This window comes from Sciurus vulgaris (genome assembly GCF_902686455.1).
Source record: "Sciurus vulgaris genome assembly, chromosome: 3".
Classification (NCBI taxonomy): domain Eukaryota; kingdom Metazoa; phylum Chordata; class Mammalia; order Rodentia; family Sciuridae; genus Sciurus; species Sciurus vulgaris.
In genome coordinates this window covers 67,836,217-67,863,654 of record NC_136463.1, presented here as the reverse complement: position 1 = coordinate 67,863,654, position 27,438 = coordinate 67,836,217, and the positions used below count along the sequence as shown (strand labels likewise).

The following is a 27,438-nucleotide window of genomic DNA, read 5'->3' as shown; positions in this document are numbered from 1 at the left end:
AACTGGAAAGAAAGTGACAGTAACTTTTTGCAAAGTAATTTTGGCTAATGACTACCTTACTTCAAAAGTACTGGGCTGGAAATGTAGCCAGGTGGTAGAATGTTTGCTTAGCCCACACAAGTTCTGGGTTTGAGCTTCAGCACCACAAAAAATATATATATAATAATAATAATCAACCAACCAATATGAACTAGCAAACCAGGCCTGAGCAAAAAAACCTATGTCAATGGTTTTATATAGTTCATAATTTTTAATCATTTCTGATATGTCAATAAAGATTTATTATAATAGCACATCTAAGCAATTACTTCTTAGAAAGACCCAACACAATTAAGTTCCTCAAATAATACTTTTACCTATCTAATCATAAAATAGAATCTAAAGTGTTACATATGCTCTTTTCCAATAACTGGACTATTCTTTCTAAACCGACAACACTTAATTTTTCAAACAGCATCTTTTACTAAGTCTTTCAGCTAAAAAAAAAAAAGTAATAAACACATTAGTATCATTATATATTTCAAATGCAAAAGCTTGACATCTAAAAATAACCTTAAATATACATGAATATATGTGTGATAGCTATACTAAAGTAGCTTTAATACCTAGAGTAAAACCTGCAAATACTTAAGTGTCTCTCTCTCTCTCTCTCTCTCTCTCTCTCTCTCTCTCTCTCTCTCTCTCTCTCTCTCTCTCATTTTTTGGTACCTTGTAAGACATTTTACATCATCATCTGCTGCTTGGTTTGATGTCCCCATAACCCAGTCTGTCAGATATTCTACCATCTTATTCCTATAGAATGGTGAAGAAAAAGAGAATAACAATTTTTTTAAAATCACACACACACCTTTACACATAAGACTTTTTAATAGTCAAACGGTCAAATAACCCAGGTGACCTGACAACTTTATAAAACAAGTATTGCTGTCACATATAAAACCAGAAAGGCATAAACACATGCAAGTTGGATATTGGTGTTCTGTGATGGCCTTTTGCTATGGTAACAGTTTAGAAACAGAATCAAATTCTTAGTGCAAATAGAGCACAATCTTAGAAAAGGGAAGAATTTCCACAGGCACAAAGCTTTGGAAAGACTGGGAAGTTATTCAAGGAAAAAAAAAAATAAATTGCTCCTTTTCCATTTCCCCTTTCCCCCAGATAATCAAATACCTACTTTTCTTCTTTACTTCATTTAATATAGTACTTTCAAGACCCTGGGTTTGCTCTTTTGAGTACTCACCTAAATTTCATCTCTTGACAAAATGAGAGGTCATCTCTCCTTGCCATCATTACTTCAACTAACTGACAAAGTTTCGTTTTTATTTGAATTGCATGGACCATATTCCCAAGCACACGTACATATCTATTTAGGCAGAGAAACATTTTAAAAATTATCAGATACATACAAGACATATTTTAAATGGCTTAATCTCTAACAAAGTGAATAAATGTAACTTTAAATATGACTGACATTTTTATTTCATTTAGGTGAGAACACACACAATTTCTGGTTATATTATCAGTACACCCATCTTGGGGTACAATAAAGGAAAGGATGGCAAATTATTTCATCAATAAGTATCAGTATCGATGCATAAGGAGTTTCTCTTACCTCTTAAAGTAGAAGTAGCAGAATGCTTACCTGACTAGATTTAACATCATTGTTTCAATGCTAGCTTGCCCCAGATGTTCAGAGCTACCTTCAGTATGATTATCTAGTAAGTTCTTCATAATAGCTATGGTTTGCTCTACAAATTGAGTATTGGTGTCAGTCAATAAAACCTATACAAAAAACAAAATACATTAGTAATTTTCCATCAATGCACAGAAAATAGACCATAAAGAGATGAAACTGATTTAAATATCATATACATACAGAAGTAATAAATAGTTATATGCTCAGATAAATACAGATATACACACTCAAACCTCCACTCAAACAGACCCCCATGTTAAATGACTCCTCTTTTTGTAACTTTTTTCCTATTTTTATTCATTTATTTAATTTATTTACTTATTTGAGTAGTACTGGGGATCAAACCCCATGGTGCTCTACTACTGAGCTACATCCCAGCCTTTAAATAAAAAATTTGTTTTTTATTTTGAGACAGAATTTCACCAAGTTGCCCACACTGTCCCCTAACTTATGATTGTCCCACATCAGCCTCCCAAACTGTTGGGATTACAGGAGTATACCATGGCACCTGACTTTTTTTTTTGCCTATTTTTTAAAACTGTGAGTGAATATTCAGGTCAGCACCTTATATAAATAATAGGAAAGAAAAAGCCTTCATTATTTTAAACAAGTCACTCTAGTCACACAAAGGGTGAAAAATAAAGCAGAGAATACTTTACCTGTCCTTGGGAGTCAAAAAACTTGCTGATGGTATTCTTCAATTTGTTAAATAGCATTGGATAAAGAGCAGGACTCAATTCCAGACCCACTAGATCTTTAACATTGGTCCGTATCTGAAGTCCCACTTTCTCATGATTACACACCATTAAAGACAGCAGTCGATCCATAAATTTGCTGACAGGTGTATCTGCATTTCCCTCTGAAGACAACACTGAAATCATGGAACCTTTACGTTCACTGACTGGACCCATGGGTGGGCTATACGTTGCCAGGCCAGAATTGCTTCTCTGCTGCAAACACACTCCCCCAAGAGCACAAAGGAAGCCAGTCATGTTGATCCATTCCTGTAGAGAGTCTGTATCAGACAAATCTATGGATCCTCCTCCACTCACATGGGACATTCGTCTCTTAACAATGGTCTTATGAAGGCTCTCAGCAGCCTAAACACAAAATTTTTATGGAAAGCACGAATTCAGCCTAGAATGACTAAAACTTGACAAATTACTCTTAATTATTTCTCCCAGTACAAAAAGCACATTTTTTACATTTTAAAAAGCATAAGTTGAAATTACCATATATATACATTTCCAAAGAACTGCTGATGTATTTTTGTCACAGCTAGACTAACAAATCAATCCAGAATATCAAATTTCTTTTTAAAACCTTTATGTGGATGAACCTTAAAAACATTATGCTAAGTGAAATAAGCCAGTCACAAAAGCCCACATAGTCTATTATTCCATTTATAGGAAATGTCCCAAAGAAGAAAATCTACAGACATAAAGCAGATTAGTGGTTGCCTAGGGCTGAAGAGGCAGGGACAGAAAGGCAAACAAGTAGGGGGTGAGAAGCAGATTTCGCTAAAGGGCATAGGTTTTTTTTGGTTTTTTCTTTGAGATGATGGAAATATTCTAAAATTGCATGGTTTTAACACAACTCTGTGAATACAATAAAAAGTCACTGAATTGGACACTTTAAATTTGTGAATTGTATGATATGTCAATTATATATCAATTAAACATTACCCCAAAGAAAGGTTTTCATTCTAAAGCAAAATAATGATATTAGGTATATAATCTGACTTCACAAAAACAAAACTTTTCTCTTATTCTAATTACACATGGTAGAAAAACATCTAATACAGAGAGCAACACGAGTTATATAAGTCAAATATACGTAAATACCAATTACACTTTCACAAACACCTAATAATGAAAGCAATATGGATGATATAAATCAAATATACACAAATAACAATTATTAATTTCTGGGGCAATAGATAAGAAAATAATTAATAATAACTGATGAAAAAAGGTCTAAATTTTTAGATTTCATTTAACCTATCCATTGGATCCCTTAATCAGAATACCTAACAAAATAGCAAAATGAATTGTTTCAATTTTAATTTATTTTCCTCTGTTACCCTTTTCCTGAAAATTCTATGAGATAACTTGATGAAGGAAGAAAGAGCAAAAAAGGTGGTAAAGGAATGGTCTCTACCCTAAGTCGTCTCTTAACGGTGCATCCAATATTTCTGAAATGATGAAAACATTTTATATCTCTACTGTCCACCATAGTAAATAACTGCTACACTTGGCTAAGCAGTACTTGAAGTGTGTCTACTGTATGAATGAGGAAATGAATTTAATTGTATTTAATTTTTAATTTAAACAGCCATGAGTAGCTAGTGGCTATTTATCCCATACTAGACAGTGTAGATCTAGATGAGCCATAACTAGTCTTAAGGCAACTATAAATTTATTATACTCTGAGTGACTCACAAAAGATACTGAACTGAAGAACTTATGTTCAGCAAATTAATTAACAGACACAAATTGATTTTACAAACTCACCTGACCATCTTCCATTTTTGCTTTTGGATAGTTGAGGATTAGTTTTGTAGCTTGTTCCCATTTTGCATGTGTATCTTCCCAAGCCTAAAATGAAACCAATTATCACTTGAAAGCAACTTTAAGTCAAAAGCTAAAAATCCATCAGTAACTGCCAGGTTTCAAACTTCAAATATACACATATTACAAGTATAGTACCCTATTTGTAATATGCACATATCTCAGATTTGCTTCAAAAGCTATTCGTGAACACACCCACAACAGGAGGTCTCTAAAATTGAAGGTGAGGGCCTGGAAGGGATATCTCTGTTGCTAAGGGCATACCTCAGTGTTTCCTGCAGTAGGATGTTCAATGCGCCTTAGCAATGCCATTACTCTTTTCTGAAGTGCTGCTCTTCCTAAATAAAGACAATAGCACATCAAGTTATTACACTCAGAGCCCTGCTAGCCAGTGGGAAACTTGACAAGTTTATCCAAAAAAATCAAGAGGAGGAATGGAATGAATGCTTCAAATTTGATGAAGCTGAAAACTACCTTTCACCCATCTCACAGGGAAGGTATTTATCTTGAACTCTACAATGCCCACAGCATTAAAAAGTCATTCCCTCACCTATGCTTTACTTGAAATACATGCTTATTTGCTTTAAACCTCACTGTATACAATGTAGGCAGAAAAAATAATATAATCTATAACTGGCAAAAATCTAAACTGTCAATGATTTAACAAATGTATGGTATATTAAAAATTCATTGAGACTAACAATTTATTTCAAATGTTACTGATTTTATCCTACCTTGTTCAGAAAGAATTTCAACTAAGATATCTAAATGAGCCCTGTAAACTTGCAAAGTATAATATATAATACCCTTACATTCTTAACACAATCAGATGTAAAGTAATTCAAAGAAGACTGAGTAAAAACGTATATGTTCACCTGTTGACATCATATTGCTGACAGAAGCAAACTCCATGAATGTATTATAGTTGGGCAAGAAGTTGTGCACTGATACTTCATCCACTCCACACCGGATATCCGCTTCCTCACAGAGATGGCGGAAACAGGACATGGCAACCAGAACAGCTTCAGTGTCAGGACTCCACAGAAACATGTACAGGGCCACTTCTAGCTTGGTCTGGGCTTGTCGGCATATTGGTGGGGTTCCACTGCATCCTGCTGCACTATCCTGAGAGTCAGGAGTAGGAGACATATTTGCAACTTAGGTAATCTATTTATAAAATTCAACAATAAATGCAATAAACTATGAACTACACATCAGCATATAAAACTCCCAAGAGCTATTCTCCTTAATCCTGATTTTTTTTAAATACATCTTATTCTAAATTGAGATTATTTGAACTAATGTGATACAATAATCTGTTAAATTTTGAATCAAATAGGTCCTATCCCATTCTAGACTTCAGAAATATAAATAAAGTCTAGCAGACACAAGTAAATCACCATGACATAAATATTCACAAGAAAAACGTAATGCACTTGCCAGTCAAGTATAAATTACAAAGGAAGAGGAAATAACAGGAAATTTTACTTAGTTCCTAGAGGTGAGAAATAAATACATTGTAGCACTGACTGAAATAAGGACACAAAAAAGAGCTAACTATTTTAGTAGAAAATACACTAGATTCTAAATCATGTATTCCAAATATGAAATGGAGAAAGTCATTTATAAAATAAAAATAAATCTAACAGGTGATGCACAAAAGAGTAAATACCATTCTGTTTAGTTGTTTTTTCCCTCAACAGAAGCCTATACTAAAAATTAAGGATACAAAAAGTCTCCATCTGGAAAAGAAATTCTATCATAATTTGATATTTTCACTTGCACAGTGATTTATATTTAAGAGAAATTAGATATACCAGCAAAACTCTTGGGAAGATTCATCCATAACATTAAATAAAATATTTTGGTTCCAATTCCAGGAAATTCCAATCTTTGTTCACTGATATAACTTTTAAACTTCTAGGTACAAATGATCTTTCTTATTGGGTGGAGGATTATAATAATTATAGTTATCAGCTACAGTGGCAAATAATCAAGTGCTACTTACACATAATCTGATCCTCACACTAACTCTGGAAAAAGAATTGTTATTATCCCCATTTTAAAGCTGAGAAAGTAAGGCATATATATATTAAATGGCCCAAAGTTCTACAAAGAGTAGTGATACAAGAATCTAAGCAGTTTTTATGCTCAACTACCTAGATGAAATTTAACAAAGTTCTTATAGAATAAAAGAGCACAAATGATGATACAGGAAAATTACAAAAAAAGCTGCTTACCATGGAGGAGTTTCCTTTTCCCTTCCGCAGAGATGCTCCAGGAGTGCAGGTGCGTAGCAATTCTTCATGATCCATGGACATTTGAGTGGTATTTCCACTACCAGGAACATCACATCCTACTCCATAAAGGAAGAGAAAGTGACAGGAACTTCTATCTGCCTGCTAGAAAAAAAGAAATAAATAAGCTCTATCATAGCACTGACAAAAGGAATAAATACTTATTATGAGTTGTCTTCCTGTTTAAGACCATCCTACAAAATCTCTCCTCTTAATCCCTACACCTCACCTGGAGAAACATTCATTAGGGTCTTAGGACAAGCAATGTTTGCTCAATGTCTCTGAAACTACTCTCAGTTTTATACTCCCCAAATCATCAGACAGAGTGGATTCTGTGAATGTAAATTAAGTCTAACATGGACACAAGTGAAATATCAACAAACATAAACCTACAATGAAATCTATAATACCATCTTGGTCAATTAAAAATGATGAAGCTTTTCTATCATAAAATTTTATCAGGTGCCATGTCAAGACAACTGGAACTATTTGAGGTAAGAATCTATTACCAACTACATCACAGGAATGATTTCACTGATGACAGTACTATAGATTGATTACTAGATTAATTAATGTCTGTACTTTAGATATACCATAGGCAAGGGCACAAAACTCATTCTCTTTCCTCATTTTTTGGGATAATCTCAAGTTCCACTATGTTAACACACAAACATAAAATAAATGTGAATAAACTCACCTCACCATTAGCACTTTTTTTCTTTTGGGTGGGGGGGTACCAGGGATTGGACTCAGGGGCGCTAACTACCAAACTACATTCCCAGCCCTTTTTTATATTTTTATTAGAGACAGGGTCTTCCTGAGGTGCTTAGGGCATTGCTAAGTGCTGAAGCTGGGTGTGAACTCAGGATCCTCCTGCCTCAGCCTCCTCAGTCACTGGGATTACAGGCACCCCCTTTAGCACATTTTTAAACAAAAAATTTTAAAAGACTCATGATAGTGAAAAGCATATGAGTTCGATATACTAATGAATTCTCATGGCTTCTAGGACTAGATAAAAACCCATTATGTACACTTAAAACTATACCAGAATAGAAGAATTGATGAATTACAGAAACTATGTTAAATGAAATGCAAGGCTCTTTCCTATTTCCCCACAATCTCACCATGTTTCAACAGTTCACGATCAAAAAAATTTTACTCTAATCTAAGGAAGACAACTCCTAATCTTTTCAAAATATGAGATTTTTATGGAGAGAATATAAATTAATCTAGATTAAGGACCTCTTCTCATTAACTCCCCCCACCTCTCTGGTACTGGGAATTAAACTCAGGGCTTTGCACATGCTAGGAAAGCACTTTGCCACTGAGCTACATTCCCAGCCCTTTATTTTTTATTTTATTTTGAAATACGGTCTTGCTAAATTGTCCACACTGGCCTTAAATTTGTGATCCTCCTGCATCAACACCCCAAGTTTAGACCTGCGCACCATACCTGACTCCCCTTCAGATTCTTAATAAATAACATTCCCTGAACTATTATAGCCATGAGAACTAATTCCTATATATATGGCCTTGAGAGTAAAGAAAGAATATACTCCTCAGCCTACCTGGGTCATATCAACCTCCACTCTACCTAGGCCTGCCCCAGGTCTACTTAAGTCACCTCAAATTCATCAACATTATAGTTTTAAGGTTAAAGCCTCAGCGTAACTTTTTAAAATGTTCATTTGTCAGTCATTGTCTTCTGCACATACATTTCTCTTAAGGACCCTATAGAAGGGAGTGGGGAACTCAAACGAAGCCTAATTTGGTTAATTAACAATCCCTTAATTCATTCCATTACGATTTTAAATATCCTTCCAATTTTAAAGAGGTCATTTTCCTTACCTTATTTTTAAGAAGAAATTTATTCCTGCAGATCAAAATTTCCCGTAACCACTTGAGAATTTCTGTGCTACTAAGCATTTGATGGCTAGTTAATTTCTTGCAGATGTAAAAAAGCATTTGTGAACTGTAGTAACATAAAGTTCATTGTTACCATTATCATCCATAAATAACTTAGTACAGATGTAACCAGTATATAAGAATGGCATTCTCTCATAATGGATACAAATTTAGAGAAGCTTAGTTTCCCTTGTAAGATTTGTTTTAGAGAAACACTTATCCAAGCGTTAGCAGCACCACAATCAAAGGAATATACTTAAAAAGCAAATACTTATATAAGCCCCCTACTCCCCAGACTCTCTTTTATCCATGTATCCCATCCTTGAAGTGGGCATAAGAAGAAAAAAATCATGTGCACAGCAGATACTGCATATGAACCCAGTGCCGTATAGCAGCAGTATGCAAACCACCACTTGCTGACCAAAACCAGTCCACCTTTTGCTTTTTTAAATAAAGTTTTAGTGGAATGCATCCACAACCCATTCGTTCACGTGTTGTCTTTGGCTGCTTTCTTGCTCCAAAAGCAGAAATCAATAGTTATGACAGACTGGATAACCTACAAAGCCTAACAGATTTACCATCCTGTCCTTTAGAGAACATTTGCTAATCTCTGTTCTAGAGGTATATTGTCCAACTTAGTAGCCACCAGTCAGCCATATGTACCTACTGAGCACTTTAAATATGGCTTGTCTAAATTGAGATGTGTTTTAAGTGTGAAACACCACATTTTAAAGGCTTTGTGAAAACAAAAATACAAAATAACTCATTAACAACTCATTCATTTTATGTTGAAATTTTAATATTCTAGGCATGTATATATACTAGGTTAAATAAAATATTAAAATTAACTTTACATGTTTCTTTTTACTTTATGATGTAATAACTAGATATTTTAAATATATCTGCGGTTTACACTGTATTCTTATTGGACAGCAATGTCATAGAATTTAGAATTTACTGCCAAGTAACTTAACAGATGTCCATTATTAATTCATTCATCAAAAGCAAGGGAATTACAGAAGATATATGAAAAATCATAATTTTAAGAACTAAAAAAAAAAAGAAAATGTTAACCCTGTATGCTTATAACTGTAAAAAATCTATTAAAAACGAAGTTATAATTAAATAGAAATATGAGACAGAATACACTAAGCAAGAGTACTTGCACCTAGGTGATAAAATTTAGCACTTTTTAAAAATTTTATTTTGAGCATTGCTGTAATATTGCTCTTAATTAAAAAATATTCTAATAATTTCAAGTCAGATAAAAATACAAAGTCATAAGCACTCTAGAGGCATAAATTAGTAAATTTTTATAATAAACTAAGAATTATATAGTTAATATTTAAATACAAAAACTCCAAAATTAAAAGTTGAAATTGCACTTAAAAATTAAAAGTACATATACCTAATCTCCCAAAATGTTTCTACAGGAGCATCAGGATTCCACAAATCAATGCTATCTAACTGATGAAGAACCAGCAAAGCCTGAATTTTAAAAAAAGAAAAAGAGAAAGCTCACTCAAAAAATAATTGGGAAAAAAATAACAGTTAGTATTTATTTTATGCTAACAAATTGAGCTATGTAATTGTAGCCTTGACAGACAGTAAAGACAAGAGAAAAACCCTACAGAACACAAATCTCTAGAGAATAACATACAGAATGAATTCACTTTATTCCTATCATATTTACTCTAAACAGCACACACAAGTTAAATGACTGATGAACTCAGAACAATATATACACATAAAAACTGCTTTCAGAAACAAACTAAATGATTTAAATAAAAAAGAACTTTCAGTATAAAAAGTTCATTCCCATCCTTTATTAGAAATTTAAAACCAAAAAAAAAACCAAAAACCCCATTTAGTATTTTTCATTTCAACAATGAAACACTGATACACTGTAAAACACAAATCAAAAGGTTCATCCCTAGAAGGGGGTTCCCCCCAATTAACATACCCATCAAAAGATAAAGTGGAAATTATCTTGCTTCCCACAAGCATTTACTGACAAGATAAGTTATTTTTTGAAACTGGGGTGTAACAGACACATGTATTTCATAACAGATTATTCATTCTAAAGTAATTCAATTGACCATAAAACTAAAATTTGGTTCACAAAGCATTAACAGGAATTAAATAGTGCACTTTAAATATACAATTGCCACAAGAATATATTATAATATAAATTAAAACCATCAAAGGTATAAAGAGCAAAAAAGTGTGTACCCCTCCTTCACTACCCAATCTTAACTCTAATTTCACAATGTTTTCCCCTACTCCCACTCCAACATGGTTGATCTCTGTATATTCTCTGAGTCTTTGGTCAACATACTTAGGGATTCTTTGAAGTTTTTTATTAAAATTTCAATAAAAATACTGTTGGTACAAACAAGAACTGTTTTTTCTTTAAAACCAAATCAAGTGCGTAAACCGTAAATAATGTCATTGATAACTTGTCTCACAGTAGGAAAAGATACATAAATGTTTAACCTTAGACTACTTTAAAACTTCAAAAAAACAAAAACCAAAACAAAAAACAGAAAATAGTCCAATGACTGCCAAAGGAAAGGGGATATGGAATTATGGGTTTCTTTTGGGGGTGATGAAAGTACTCTGGAATTGGATAATGACTGTACAACTGTGGATATGCCTTAAAATCCCAAAATGCACTTTTAAATGAACTTATTGGTAGGTAAATTATGCTTCAAGTTTAAAAATCAATGACATTTTAGTAAGTTTACAAAGCCAAATGCAAATAGAAAATTTTGGTCTTTTTAAATTACTAAGTGTAAGGATTTGCAAAGTGTAATCCCGGCTACTTAGGAGGCTGGGATGAGAAGATCACTTGAGTCCAGTTTGAGACCAGGCTGGGCAACATAATTTGACCTTGCCTCAAAAAACAAAAAAACAAAAAACCCAATAAGCAAACAAAAAAAAAAAAAAAAAAAATGAATTTCACACATTGCTGCTACCCACGATATATGGTGAATCAACCCCTTCTTTCTCCAAGGAGTTTCTAAAATAATATGTAGACACAAACACACTAGTTCCAGAAATGATAACTACCTATTACCCATAGAATTCATATACCCAAAGGAACATCAAGAATGTATATAGAGAGGGAAAAGGGAGGTTTTGGGTTGTGGGGAATTAAATTGACCAAATTATACTGTCATATTGTATGCATATAAAATATGCAAGAATGAATTCCACTATCATGTATAATTATAATCCACCAATTTTAAAAAAGAATTTATATAGAAATAATAAAAAAAAAGAATGTAAACATTTATAGTCTTCCCTTTAAGAGCCTAGAATTCATTTCCCCCTTACCTCCATTGCTTCCTGAGCAATCTCTGGCATGTGTGATTGAGGGACCAGTTGGACAAGTCCTGTGATTAATTCTGCTGTACTGCCTTGGGTTTCAGGTCCCTGTTTTCTTGGATTCTGCAAAGAAAAGAGCAAACTTAAAAATAAATAAATAAAAACTGACAGGAATCATGAAGAGGAGGAAAGAGAGCAACTGCTAACCAGTACTATATTTCTTTTAGAGATGATGAATATGTTCTAGAATTAGTGGTGATAGTTGCAGAATCTTGTAAATGTACTAAAAACCACTGAATTACACACTTTAAAATGGTGAATTTTATGGTATATGAATTATAACTTCATAAAAAACAATTTAAAAAATCAAAACAGCATTTGTTATAGATTCTTTTAATCTAAATCTATACTTGTTCATTAATGTTAACAATATCCAGGGAAATTCCTAATTAAAATAAATGAAAAGAGACATTAGCTTTTCAATTAAGAAATTATATTAAGAGCTTTGGGTAAAGATCAATGCTTGTCTAGTATGAGCAAGGCCCTGGGTTTGATCTCTAGGATGGCAAAATAATAAATGAGGTATAAGTAATTTGTTTTTCAATAATTGTACACTGGTTAAATAATATAACTCTGGTTTGGAACTTATTGGTTTTAGCTTACTACATATTTAAAAATAAAGAATACACATGTTGGAGGAAGACTGCATGGTTTTCCTGTATAGCCCTTTTGTCTAATAGAAAGGTTCTATCCAAATCCACAGAGCTGATGTCAAAGGAGGACTAGAATCCACACTTCCAGATAGCCACACTTCAGTCCTTTTCATTGTGAAAAAATATATTGCACTAAGCAAGGAAAATTATTGGTCTATATAAATGTGAATACCTGTTTAAAGAGACTAAAATGTGCCAGGAGCAGTGGCACACACCTGTAATCCCAGCAGCTCAGGAGGCTACGGTAGGATAGTTATGAGTTCAAAGACAGCCTCAGCAACATAACAAGGTCCTAAGCAACTTAGCAAGATCCTGTCTCAAAACAAAACAAAACATAAAAAGAGCTGGGGATGTGGCTCATTGATTAAGTGCCTCTGGATTCAAAGCCCAGTACCCACCTCACACACAAAAAAAGAGGCTAGGATATTTCCCATAACTTGGAAGATCTATTTACACTTCAAAAATACATGGCATGAGGTGGCACATGCCTGCAATTTCAGCTACTCAGGAGGCTAAGGATCACAAGTTTGAGGTCAGCCTGGGCAACTTAGCAAAAACCTTCTCAAAATAAAATATAAAATGGGCTGGCGATATAGCTCACTGGTAGGATGCCCTTCAATCCCCAATACCACAAACAAACAAATGCTTCATTTAAGCGAAGCCAACTTACCTTGTGTCCATATTTATTTTAAATACAAATCCTGCCCTATTATAATGATTAAGGTAGGCCCTCACACCAAAATATATTTGTAATTCAAAACTGTTAACCTATTTTCCAACATGTATATTCATTCATTCATTACCAAATAGTATTTACTGAATACCAAAGACAAAATCAATTTTTAAAAAGATATTTTCTAACCCCCAGGAGCATATAGTTTCAGGAGGAAAACAAATATCAATAAAATAATTAGGACAATGTAGGGTATAAAACTGCAAATGAGATAAGTGCAATCAAGGTGCATCTGCCAGGAGAGCCTGTGCCTGGGAAATGTAATCTAGTCAGGGAGGTTTCCTAGGGCAGGAATAATAGTTTAGAATTAGTATGAATTACTCTGTAAAGAGTAATGAATTTCTCTGTAAAGAGAAGAGGGAAGCAGATACTAGGCAGAGGGAAAAGGAAATACAAAGGCAGATATGAGGGAATATGGAAAAAGGAATTGAAAGAAGAACCATTATATTTTGACTTGAGTACAGAAGACAAAGAAAAATGTAATAGTAGATGTAGAAGAACCAGTCGATAAGAGAAAGGTTTTGCAAACTTAGGACATCTATCTGGAGTTTGGTCATTATTCCAAGAGCAATTTCAACCTAAAGGTTTTTAGTTGGGCAGGGGTCATTATAAGATTTGCTTTCTGAAGAGATCATTATAACTTCAGAACAGAGAAATGATTAGGAGAAAAATGAAGGTTAAACATGAGGCTTGAAAAATTGAGAGTAACATGAATTAGGACAAAGATGGTAAAGATGGAAGATAAAATTACATGAGTTTAAAAATACCATGACTGAGACCATTCCTATTAGCTGAGACTTAGGGTTTTTGATAAGTAAATCACAAAATAATTAAATATTTACAATGAATCTTTCACAATTTTACTTACCTATGATTACTTTGAGGATAGCTATTTAATCACTAGATGGCAGCAAAGAAAATAATTTCTATTACTCTTAGAAAAGAGCAAATTTTGCTTTGAACTCTTATTTTTTAAACAGTAATATATTTAGCATAAAAGACACTGGTAACTTTGGTATATTCTTTGAACCTGAATTAAGCCATGTAAACAGTGGTGCTAACATTGTGAGACACACATGATGAGGTAACATAATTTGTGTCATATAACAAAGAAATAAGGAAAAAAGGCATTTCATTACCTTCAAAGGCTCACTCACAAATTTTACAGAGTTTTCCAAGCCAAAGACTTAATTATTTATTCTATTAGACTCTAAAATTTGGATGGGCCTTTCAAAAAATGCAAAATATCAGATTTTCTTACAGGCCTTCTTTCAGGGTCACTTATCCTTTTGGGAGTTCTTTCTTACTGTTTTCTCCTTTTCTCTATATCCAGAAGAATTACTTATATATATACATTTCTTTAAATTCAGGGGGTTCATAGAACTCACTCATAGATATCTAGTTATGAACTCCTACACTGTAGTAATAGGAAAACACCATCAAAACTAAAAGTAACATAGCCCTTAAAAACCCTGTTACTGGGGCTGGTAGAGTGCTTGCCTTGTAAGCACAAGGCCGTGGGTTCGATCCTCAGCACCCCAAAAAAAAAAAAAAGAAAAAAAAAAAAAAAAAAAACCCTGTTACTGAATAAAGTAGTAAGTTGCTTGATGCTATTCTCTAAGAACTGTAGCACCTTAACAAAGGTTAAATATGTCATCCTAAGAACTTCACAATATAAAACTGCTATAGCAGAAGCATTAATAATATTAATGCTATCTTTTTAGTAGTAACAAAAATTAATTTTTTTAGGGTTTTTTACATGCCAGGAACTGTTCCTAAAATCCTTGTATGTACTATTTCAATCTTCTTAATGATGTCTCTGAGGTAGAAACTAGTATTATCCCATATTTCAGGTGAGAAACATAAGGCACAAAGAGGTTAAATAAATCACCTAGGTAGTAAATTAGTCTATCTCCAGAGCCCATGCTTTTAATCACTTAATGTGATTACTTTAATCACTCATTTACAGCATTTTCATCAGTTCCTAATTATTATGTGATGTTCTCAGGAATCTAATACCATCTGAAGCAGTAAAAGCAGAGTTACAACAATAAGTGAATACTAACCACATCCATTTTCACCTCTTTCTCCTTTCAATACAGTATCTGCAAGCAGAGTCAATGAAAACAGAAAGCTGATGAAAAGAAAAAGGGGAACAGAAAAGCTAAATTGCTTGGCAATAGCAAGGAGGACATAAAAAAGAACAAAGAGTGTAGAGGATATTGGAAAGTACCTTGATTTATGGTTGCTTTGAAATACTTACACAAAGTAAGAGCTTTGGATCTGCATGAATTAGTTTCACCATGGACAAGAGAAGATACTTATAGCTTCTTGTCTCCAGATCTGTAGGTTTTTCTTTAAATTTAAGGCTTGTTACTTTTTCTTTAAATGTAAGACTCTGAAAACAAAACGAAAATGTGGTATAACCTTGTAAGAATCAGACATCAGATACAGGAAAACAGTTATTTAAACTTTTTAAAAGAAATTATAGCTGGGTACAGTAGCACAACCCTGTAATTCTAGCTGAGTCAGGAGCATCACAAATTTGAGCGAGCCTCAACAATTTGGTGAGATACTACCTCTAAATAAAAAGGACTGGGGACATAGCTTAGTAGTAAAGCTCCCCTGGGTTTAAAAGGAAGGAAGGAAAGAAGGAAACAAGGAAGGGAGGGAGGGAGGGGAGGGGGAAGAGAGAGAGGTAAGCAAAAAAGGAATTCATTCTAAAAAAGCTTTGAAAAACAGACACATAGACATATTTTATACCACCCAGGGTAGTATTATTAGAAACACTAACTAATAAGCATAAAGTTAGTATTAAGTTTTTAAAACTGAAAATTGGTTTTATACCATTTATATTATCATTAATCTAGTAAGATTTAATGAAAATCTATTAAAATGCTGGAAGTTTAACATCAGGTTGAGTCCAATATAAAAAAAAAAGAATTTTCTAAAACACAAAAACATAGGGGGAAATATTTGGTCTGTGGCTTTCACTAATACACACACTGGACAACTCATTTAGCAAACACTTAACACACACACATATATACAGATATTTTAGAGACTCAACATTATCAATCGCAGATGTGACATTATTTGCTGTACCAAAAGAAATTATAAGACACCATACAAAGCAAGATACACCTGCAACCTCAGAGAAATTTCACAGAAGTGTTTAGAACTGATGAAATATGCTACATAGACAATCTTTGTACTTAAAGATTTAAATTGTTAAGTTTTTCTTTTTCCCTCAAAAGCATTCCCCATCTCTCTCAAGTTACAGAATACATATGTTTTGCCTAAAGTACATCTGTAAAACAGAAAGAACTCTTTGAGAAAGATCAAATCATGGAAAATGTGTTTCAATTACAGAGATACCATGGTAAACTAAAATAATAAATTATAGATGTTACTCAATCAAAACTCCAATAATTACATTCTGCATCCAATGTCACCTTTCTATTCTTTTAAAACATTTCCTTTATTTCTTTAAAAGAATACAAAAATATCTGGATGCCTTTATGTGACCATAAATGCAAATAAGCAGATAGCAGACTTTGCAGCATCCACCCAGCCATAATAAAATATCCAAGTAAATAGGCTGTTTTCTTTCAAAGTTAAAAAGTGGAAGTAAGTATCTAAAACACAGTAATGGCTCTCAAAGAGTGTGAAAAATGCATTTGTTATTGTACCCAAGATTTTGGTCCTGCAGTCAGGGCAGAATAGTTATTTAAATGTATTTATGTTCAAGACTATTACAGAACTGAAATATCAAAACTTACAAACATTATTTGCTTCTATATTTATAACCCCAAGGCAAGTATTTACCAAATGTATTCAATGAATTCTGATTTTAGTGTTAGCTCTTGTAGAACTATATGTTTTTTCATTATAAGTCAAAGAATTTAACCTGAGATCAGGTATTAAGTAGCCATTAGTAATAAGCAGTCAAGTGCACAGCAAGGTCATGAGTGTTAAGTTACTCTTAAAGTTGATTTAAATTCCTTCCAAGGCAGATGAGCAAATAACTTGTAGCAGATAACCTGCAGAAAAACATTAGCTACAAAGACTTTGTGAATAAGCAAATAAAAACAGAAGCTTATTGGGGAAATGCATCAGGAAAGAATGATTAATGGGACTAACACTTCTCAGGGTCCACTGAGGTCAGGGTAAACCTAAGAGTTATGGCCATAGATGTTTCCATACATTTCAGAAAGGTTTCTTCAGTAACACAGGCACACTAAGGTAAGTTGTAAACAGCCACTGACCCCAGTATACACAATAACATAGGATAGACTTGCACATGAAGTCCCCCTGAAGAGAATGGCCACCATGATATTTCTAGAAAGAACCAGTTAGGGTAAAAAACTCCACTGCCATAAGTGAAGGAGAAGTGGAACACCTGATTGGTAGAGTACAAAAGGTGGACTCCTGCTCTCCAGGTGAATATCAAACTAATAAATCTGGAAGCAGCACCGTTTCCTTTGTCTTTCTGCTCACAGACAAGCCACTCTCTCTTGAGAGTGCTCTTTGCTTGAATCTCACTTTCCTTCACTTACAACAAGTAAAGGAAATAAGGTTCTCTTAGTGTCTGAACTTTAAGTTTTCTTTTTTCAGAACACAAGAACCAAGGTTTGGAACTTCCACTCCCCACTCTTCTATGACAAAGGTGAAACTTTGATTGAATAAACCTATTTACTATAAGTAGATGCAACAAAGTATAACTATCAAACTGCTTTTGCCTGATGCAGCCACTAAACAGGAACACAAGATCAGAGAAAAACTGGTGGATAGAAAACTTGTTTCTTATTTAGTAATCATTTCAAACTGAGGTAAATATTAGTTTAATCATATCATCTCTTAATATCAGATATTAGTATGTAAATTTTGTTCCAATATGGCTGCCTAATCTGAAACGTATAACTTGAGATATTATACAATGGAATATTACTCAGCCATAAAGAATGATAAAATTATGGCATCTGCAGGCAAATGGATGAAGTTGGAGAATATCATGCTGAGTGAGATAAGCCAATCTCAAAAAACCAAAGGTCGAATGATATCGCTAATAAGTGGATGAGGACACAAAATGGGGGGAGGGAGGGGTTAGTGTTAGGGTTAGAGTTAGGGTTAGGGAGTGGGGCAAGAATGGAGGTAGGAAGGACTGTATAAAGGGAAAAGAGGGGTGGGAGGGGTGGGGGGAAGGGAAAAAATAACAGAATGAATCAAACAACATTACCCTATGTAAATTTATGATTACACAAATGGTACGCCTTTACGCCATGAACAAACAGAGAAACAACATGTATCCCATTTGTTTACAATAAAAAAAAAAAAAAAAAGATTACAGGGCTGGGGATGCAGCTCTGTGGTAGCCCCTGCCTAGCATTCACAAGGCCCTAGATTTTATCCCAGCACTGAATATAAAAATGTGTAAGAAAAATAAAGTCATGGAACAGGTCTCTAAAAAAATAAATAAACATATTCAAGTATCTTTTGATTTAATGACCATTAGTTAAAAACAATTTAATAAAGAAGAAATATACTTCTTAACAAAAAATGTAAAGAAAAAAAGATGCATTTATTGATTTATCTTATGTATTGCAGATATTAGTAGAAATCGAAGCTGGTATATGTGTTCCAGTCAAAGAAGACAGGAAGTCTATTTCAAGAAGTCAAACCACTTGTTAACTTAAGACTATGTGACTGAACTACAGGGATATAAGAAGCATTTGCTGAGCCAAAAACCCTTTTAAGAAAAATAATGTCCAGATATTATATATATATGTGAAAATTATTGAACATTGATTATTGGGAGACTTGAATTTTATAAAAGCAAAATATCTTAGTTTAAAAATATAAAATGATTAGGGCTGAGACAGATATTCCAAATTTTAATAAACACTACAAAAACACTACAAAGAAGCTATAGCTCAATGTTTGTAAGACACAAGAGTTTACACGACTAAAGGATCAATAAGACATACTGCTATCTTAGACTATATCAACATGATATCCACACACAGCATGTTAAAGCTTTCATCAATTATCATATCACTCTAGAACACTAAAGTCAGTTCTTAATATGTCATATTAATTTTGAAATCTTTGTTAGATTGGTCTTTTCAAAAGATAAGCAGACCAGATAGAGGTTTTTTGAAACTAGGTCAAATAAGAAATTCATTCACTCATTCACCAAATATGTACTACATGCTCAGTATGTGCCAAATGTGCTCTAGGAACTAGGGATCCAGGATTAAGTCAGACAAACCTCCTGCTTTCATCAAACTAACACACTAGTGAGGAAAGACAACTGAGGAACCTGATAAGAGACACTGGGCTGAATGTCAAGAAACCTAAGAACCAACTCTATTTGGCCATTCACAAATCATGTGGCTATTTTAATTCATTTAACAAGATCTGGAGCTTAGTTTGCTTAATATCTATAAAAATAAATCAGACAAAACACATAACAATTTTAAAGAGAGTTGAAATAATAAAATCACTCCCCATGGCTATCATTGTATAAAAATAAAAAGAAACCTTAGGAGTACAACATTAAATATCTGCATAACTGGAAATGACAAGGACATGAGTCTATATTGCTGAAAAGAATTTGTTCAAGTAATTAGGTCTATCCACCAAGTAACCTGTCTTCAAAATACAAGGATGTTGTAAAGCTCTAAAATACAGGTATTATTTTACTTCTTTAACAGACTGAATTTTTTTATTGCTACTTCTGCATCAGGTTAAAAGGCTCAGGTTTATCAGTGTCCATCTGATGCTATGCAAATGAGGGACAGCCCAGTGAACATACCAAGTAGTACAGTGGTTTCCAAACAGGGATGATTCTATCCCCTAGCAGACATCTGAAAACATTCTGGTTTTCACAAGTGAAGAGGATTAAGGGATAGGTGCTATTACCTTGTATTGTATAGAAACTAAAGATGCTGCTAAACAACACACAACATATAGGATAGGCCCCCACAACAAAAAGTTATCCAGTCCAAAATGTCAATAGGGCCACAAGACTGAGAATGCTTGATGCAATAATCAATAATGTATTATTTCTAAACCATTTATGTATTTGCCTGTGTTTCCAGACTTTATGGTCACCTACTATATTGAGTTCTTCATTAGATGTTTTCTAGCAGAAGTTATAGAACTTATTGTTTGTTGACTCACAAGGATGTTTAAAGATCCTCCAAATTCTAAAATTTTCTTATTCTAAAAACTATGTTAAGGGGCTGGGGAGATAGCTCAGTCGGTAGAGTGCTTGCCTTGTAAGCACAGGGCCCTGGGTTCGATCCCCAGCACCCAAAAAAAAAAAAAACTATGTTATTAAATTTGCTATTTTCTCAGGTGAAAATATCAGGCAGAAAGTTGTCTTTTAGCCATTATGTATATATATTCAAAATTTCTTATATATATACAAATACACAAATATGAAATGCTTTACAATGATTTTAAAATTTGTTATTGATACTTTTAGAGAATAATTAAAAATAAAAACTGAATTCTTGCCTTTAATAACAGAAAATTTATAAGGTCAAAAGAGATCTAATTATGGCTTTTATAAAATAATGATCAGTTACATAAAATGTAGCCCTTAGAGTCAACCAATAAACCAAGCTAAAAAGTGCATTTGCTTTGCCTGGGTGAGGCACTGGGTTCAAGCCTCAGCACCACATAAAAAAATTAAAAAATAAATAAAGATATTGTGTCCATATACAACTAAAAAAATTTTTAAAAAGTAAAATAACTAAATGAAGAGAACACTACCAAATTCTTTATTCAAAAGAATAATTTAGTTTCATTTTGTTTGGGTTCCTCATGCAAAGACAATTAAATGATATGCAGTTGATAAACTGAATATTAAAGTTAAATAGAAAGTGAATGTTAACTTTCCACCAAAATGTTAACTTTCCACCAATTCCTATTATTGAACTCATTCATTTTCTACCACAAAGGGTAGTAAACTTACAACAAAAAGTCAAATAAAGTTTTAACTTCCCAAAAGATATCTAGAACAAATAAACCGATCAATACAAGCTTTTTAAACAGTTTATTTGGGGCTGGGAAAGCCAGTGGTAGAGCATAGGCTTAGCATATACAAGGTCCCTGGTCCAATTCCCAGCACCACAAAGGAAAAAAAAAATTTCAAGAAATTTCTAAAACTTTAAAAAAATGATATCTATATAAAAATATTTAAATAGCTATTATTTTTTTACTTCCAATTATACCTTTACTGAAATTTTTTCCAACTTTAAAACAAATTAAATACTTGGCATTATAAGAAGGCAATTAAAAATAACCTTGCATATTAAAGTTTATTTATTAAACACCATTATCATGCCCTTTTGACTTATTTTTTAGAATAAATAATGTTAAAACATCATGATACAAAAATCTTCTCTATTTCAATCTAACAATCTTCAGAAACAATTAGTGACAACTGGGTAAGAGTGAACCACAATTGTATAAAACCAAAATATTTTATTGATATGGGAACTTGGAAAAAGAGAATCATGCCAGGGAGGAAGCTACTTAAATTTTAGGTGTGATTTGGCTAATTTACTAGATAAAACCAACAGGTTGAAGACATGCTATGTTTTCATTTGAAATGACATGATGTGACTAAAAGGTAACTATACACAGAAAAGTCAAAGGAATCCTGGACTTTTCTGAGGTAGTTACAATAGGTCATACTTACAGCCACAGAAGCCCACTGCCATGCAAAACAGTGACTGGTTGGCATCTGATCATGTAATCGATAGCAGTCAATAAGAACAGAAAATAAGCAGAAGACAAAGCACCACCAATCAATGTCAAGAGTTGCCATGTACAATGCCCTTCTGTTCTACATAAATATCAAGAAATGACTTAACAATTGTATAATTAGTTATTTACATTGATTGCATGAGTTTTACAATTCCATAGTAAGACTAATCTCTTAGAATACCTAATTTGAGATATTGTTTTCATTAAGTTTAAACATAATGAATGTCAATATCAAAGTGCTTATCATTTGCAAATGCTCAAAGTATATTTGCTAACATACAAAATATTTTTTATTTTAAATTTAAAATTTTTAATTTTATTTCTAATTTTATGCATAATATTCATGATGCAATGCCAAACATTCACTCTAACCCAGTCAGCTTCCCTTACTTGTCTTCAAAAAGTAAGAAGCTAATCAAAATACTCTGGTTTGGGCTGGAGTTGTGGCTCAGTGGTAGAGTGCTTGCCTGGCATGTGTGAGACCCTGTGTTCAATCCTCAGCACTACGTATAAATAAAATAAAGGATGCATTGGCAAATAAAAAATATTTTTTAAAAAATACTTTGGCTCATAAGACTTAAAGGAAAAAGAAAAAAGAAAGAGTTAAGGGGGAAAAAAACTAAACATAAATGAGAAAAGGTTCACCTACTTAAAGAGTGGAAAATAAACATTTATTAACTCATATTCAAAAATACTGTAATAGAAAACATACTACAATATTTATAGAAAAGGAGGGACCCATTCAATTCTCCAAGATAATCAAAGCAGCAGGAATGTGATAAAGATAAAAATGCAATAGAAAGGAGTTGGGATTCAAACCCATGATTTCTCACCGGTGCCATTCGTATTGCTGGGTGTGCTCCACAACCCTGCACTGCTTTATGAAGTGTTTCCCCAAACATGTTTCGAAGTTCAACTGAGTGACAATATACAGCATCAATCTTGGGCCACCAATCCAACGCAGACTGGAGAAAAATAAAGACCATACAGAAGAAAAAGTACAAAATTACATGAGTTGTATACTCCGTTATCCCTGTAGTTTTGTTTTATCTTTTTGTCAAACACTTTTTAAGATCATGCAAACATATATCATGATTTTTCAAAGTTCTGAAATAATGTCTTTAACTCAAACACTAACCTACCCATATTTTAAAATATAATGAGCATGTGCATATGAGACTGTCTTTTGTCACTGAAAACCTACTGAATTTGAAAGATTACAGAGAACCAATCCTGTAGCCAATCTTTTTTTCAAAGTTTAACATTTTATACATTTCAGAAACACATGCATATTTTGTATATGTTTTCCCAAAATTAAAAGAGATTAGTGGTTCAACACAATGTTGAAATATGTGGTAAGCCATTCCTTAAAGGCTTACAAACAATAATGATAATTACAACATGAAATTAGTATATAAGAAAAAGTCATTAATAAACCTACAATCTTAAACTGATATGCAATGATGACACAGTACATGAACAACTAACAATCACCATCAACAAAGACAAACTGATCCTAGCTAAGTATCTTTGAGTTACTTTATGTAGATATTTTTCAATTTGTTTAATCTATCTAGTTTTTAATGCCCATTTTATTTGAAAATGTATCTCTTTAATTTTTACTTTAAAATGAATTGATATATTATAAAAATGAAAACTATGAAAATCACTAAATTAGAAAAATGACTGGATGAATTTTCATTACATATGAGGAATATGCATGAAACAGTATGACTTAAAATACACACTTCTAGCCTAGTCAGGCATGGTAGTGCATGCCTAAAGCCCAATGACTTGGGAGCCTAAGGCAAGAGGATCCCAAGTTCCATACCAGCCTGCACAATTTAGTGAGTTCAATGTAGAACATCCCTGGGTTCAATCCCCAGTACCACAAAAAGGCAGGGTGGGGAATGACTTCTGGTTTATACTCTAGTCTGAAAAAACAATAAAAGAATGATAATATATTCAAATAGTAAATAACAGAGATTCATAGCTTCACATCCTTAAAGTCTCAATACTGAAAATCTTCACTTGTAATTCTCAGAATATTTTAAGTAGCATCAAGTTATGTTAACCTTAACCAAAACTGCAAATTAAAAATTCTATTTATTGCACAGTAAAATACAACACCAATTTATGATGCAAAATTTAAATACTGAATTCACTCAGGAGGCAATTATAAAGCTGTGAGGAAAGATTTTTATTTTTTGGAGGGGCAGGTGATGAGGATTGAACCCAAGGTCCCTCTCCCATGGAGGTACATGTGCAGTCACTTTCATTTTTTATTTTGTGACAAGGTTTCACTAAATTACCTAGGTTGGCCTTGAATTTGTGATCCTTCTGTGTCAGCCTCCCAAGGTGCTGGGATTACAGGTGTGCACCACCTCCCCTGGCCTTTTTTTTTTTTTTTTTTTTTTAAATAATGGTTGTATATATTATTCCCTCACTTCTTTCTTTGTTATGTCTTCCCTCACTTTCTTTCTCGTTCCTACAAATGGTCAATTTTTAGTTTGGTTATATAATGGATTTCTCAAATGTGGGGCAATTTAGTTATTTAACTTGCCCAAAGCAACAAATGGAACTTAATTTAAAGATACTTATTAATTTAAACAGCTTGAATTAATCAGCTTAAAGCAACAAAATGCTGAATGATGACAAAATGCATTGAGTAAAGGGTCCTCTTAACCCTACAGGTCCCATAAAAATCTTGTCAGAAACTGAAACTAAAGAGATACGTATTCCACAAGAACATCCTATCCAAATTACTGCATTATTTTTGATAGCTGTTCAAACTGTATTGTGGTACTAGGTGTATCCTATAAAATAACTTTAAGACTGAAGTTTTGGTAATTTTCATACTTTTCATTTTTCATAATAAATTATTTCATTCATTTTAAAGTAAAAGATACACTTTTGAATATTTTAGTGGGCACTAAAAATTAGATATTACAGAATTAACAAAAAAATTTAGTATTTTGAGTTGTTTCTACATGTTCTTTCTGAAACTAGTCAATTAAAAGAGACATTCTTCCTTGAAAATAGTTTATTGCCAAAAATACGTAATACTTATATAATGAGCAAATTATAGTAATTTCTCAAGAGACTATTTAAATGATTTTTGAATACCTTGCAAATAAATCCTTTAACTGTGATCTCAGTAGAGATCAAATAAAGTACTATACTAGCTATTCCATGTCCCAGCGATAGCTTAAAGAAATAGTTCTATATGTGTATATTACTTTTTAAATTTCCCAACAATTTATCTAATTTAACCTAAAGGAAACCTATAAAATACATAACTCAGATCTTAAAACTAATTCACTTCTTATGGCACATCACAATAAAAAAGGTGACAGTATGATAAGCACCATTTTAGAAACTGCTGAAAAACTTGCATTGCAATAAAATTCAAATAATGAATCAACTTTAAGATTTTCTAAGAAACAACGGAATTTTTTTACGTCTAAACACAGTGCTTAAGAATTACATGTATGGTTCATAGAAGCAAAACAAAACTCCAAACCCTATTACTACTTCTACATAAATCGTCAAAAACACGCCCGTAAAACTTTTTTTGAAAATGTCAATTTTAATTGCGTGAACTATCTAAAGAACCATGGATGAGAACTTATAAAGTGTATTGAACTAAGAATCACTTAAAAGGAAATCTTACACTATGAATCAATTTAGGATCAGGAGTTCAAATATCTACAAAAAATTTCGCATGAATTCAAGATGTAAAATATATCCCTAATAACTTTCCTTAGTGAGACCATAATAGTCAATTTTGTAAATTTGCAATATTTCCTTTTTCAACCAGAATTTTACATCCACTATCTATTAGACTCAAACCAGACTAAAAAGCTTTAAGAAGAAACAATGTGTCAACCAATCTTTAAAGACAAAGTGTCCCTCTCTACCGTATAACTTTAAAAGACACTTTGGAGTACTGTTTATGTTATTTTTCAAGCAACTGCATTGATGCTTAATATTTAAAAATTAATCAATACTGTTTCTTTATAAAAACAGATGTCCATAGTGACTTGACCTCAGATACAGACACACTCCACCTCACACATGCAATACTCATTAAAGTATAGGATGCACAACCACTTTCACCAAGTACATTGAGGCATGCATGAAGTACCACTCCAGGCATGCTTAAAAACCCAGAAAAAAGCAGCTCAGCCACTTACAGCAGTGCCAAGTCCATGCTTGAAAGTGCTCTATATATTCAATTGTAGACAAAAATATTTCACAATTAAAGTAACTAGCCACAGAGTTATCAAAAAGAGAGAGTGTGTGTGTGCCAGTGTGTATACCTACACATACACACGTGTACACACATATATACTTGGGTTTATTAAATTCAAATTATAAGAATTTTATGTAAAACTATCCACTCTAACAAGTGGACTATTTTTAGTATTATAAGCCAAAGGCAATAAAGCAACATTTTGTTTCTGGTCACACCTTGGGTTGGGGATAGAGAAAGGATTTTTCTTTTTTTAAATGACCTTGAAAGTAAACCTTAAGGTTACAAAGTTCTGGCTCACTGCTCTGGCAAAAGTACAGTAATTTTTAAAAGTTTTTAATACAAACTTATCTAAAATCAGATTAATTAAACCTTCCCTTTTGGAACAAAGAGTACTCAGTGTTACATCCACCTATAATTTAACTTGGTGATACTCGACTAAGGGTGGTGTCATTCCCTCAGGCATTCTTATTCATAATGCAGAAGACATGGAATAACTGGTATTAATGAAGTGACGGCTAGAGATGCTCAATGTCTTGCGATGTACAAGGAATCCTGTATAACAAAGAATTGTCCCAAAAATGCTACCAACACTCCATCAAGAAAAACTAAAAGTATCACTAAATATCTTTACCAGTAGTTATTTTTCCCCTGCAGAAATGTCTAAAAGAAAATATAGGCCATATTTGGTTTAATTCAACATATTCAAGGCAAATGATAGGAAATTATTTTTAACTCACCGGAAAGTCTTAAAATGAAATTTGACTGTAAATAGGACAAATACACTAAGTTATCAACAACAGCCTCTTTAAGGGAGGAAAATAGGATAAGATGACCAATAAGTATAAATACCTATCAATGGATAAAAGAACTGTGAAGAATACCTGAGAACCTTCAAAATACAGTGTTCATAATTAGATGAACAGAATTGAAAAATACACTGTCCAAATCTAATAAAGTTTCACTGTCTTTCTACTTAACATACCCATCACAAGTACCTTTTTATGAGTTTGCTTGCTTTATTTATCTTGTGAATATGTCTTGTAAAGCGTATTAATACTTCATTTATTTAAGGAAGACTAAAAAGTACAATCAAATATAGTCTTGCCATTTCATAAATGGGATACAATATTTCATACTGAGATACAACATAAATAC

The 27,438-nt window shown here is 32.9% G+C and overlaps 1 protein-coding gene across 7 annotated transcripts in view; it reads right to left on the bottom strand.

Moving 5' to 3' along the window:
* Nucleotides 1–27,438, bottom strand: part of NF1 (neurofibromin 1) — a 257,173-nt gene that overhangs the window by 143,085 nt on the left and 86,650 nt on the right. For 6 of the 7 annotated variants that reach the window (XM_079130415.1, XM_079130414.1, XM_079130411.1 and 3 more), the window contains 13 exons: nucleotides 22,859–22,990; nucleotides 15,508–15,642; nucleotides 11,808–11,921; nucleotides 9,877–9,956; nucleotides 8,412–8,535; nucleotides 6,507–6,668; nucleotides 5,142–5,391; nucleotides 4,531–4,604; nucleotides 4,210–4,293; nucleotides 2,356–2,796; nucleotides 1,643–1,782; nucleotides 1,241–1,363; nucleotides 709–792 (listed from right to left, as the gene is read on the bottom strand). In XM_079130415.1, coding sequence (XP_078986541.1) covers nucleotides 709–792; nucleotides 1,241–1,363; nucleotides 1,643–1,782; nucleotides 2,356–2,796; nucleotides 4,210–4,293; nucleotides 4,531–4,604; nucleotides 5,142–5,391; nucleotides 6,507–6,668; nucleotides 8,412–8,535; nucleotides 9,877–9,956; nucleotides 11,808–11,921; nucleotides 15,508–15,642; nucleotides 22,859–22,990 — 1,943 coding nt within the window. The remainder of the gene's footprint in view (nucleotides 1–708; nucleotides 793–1,240; nucleotides 1,364–1,642; nucleotides 1,783–2,355; nucleotides 2,797–4,209; nucleotides 4,294–4,530; nucleotides 4,605–5,141; nucleotides 5,392–6,506; nucleotides 6,669–8,411; nucleotides 8,536–9,876; nucleotides 9,957–11,807; nucleotides 11,922–15,507; nucleotides 15,643–22,858; nucleotides 22,991–27,438) is intronic. The other variant, XM_079130412.1, reaches the window with a different exon arrangement.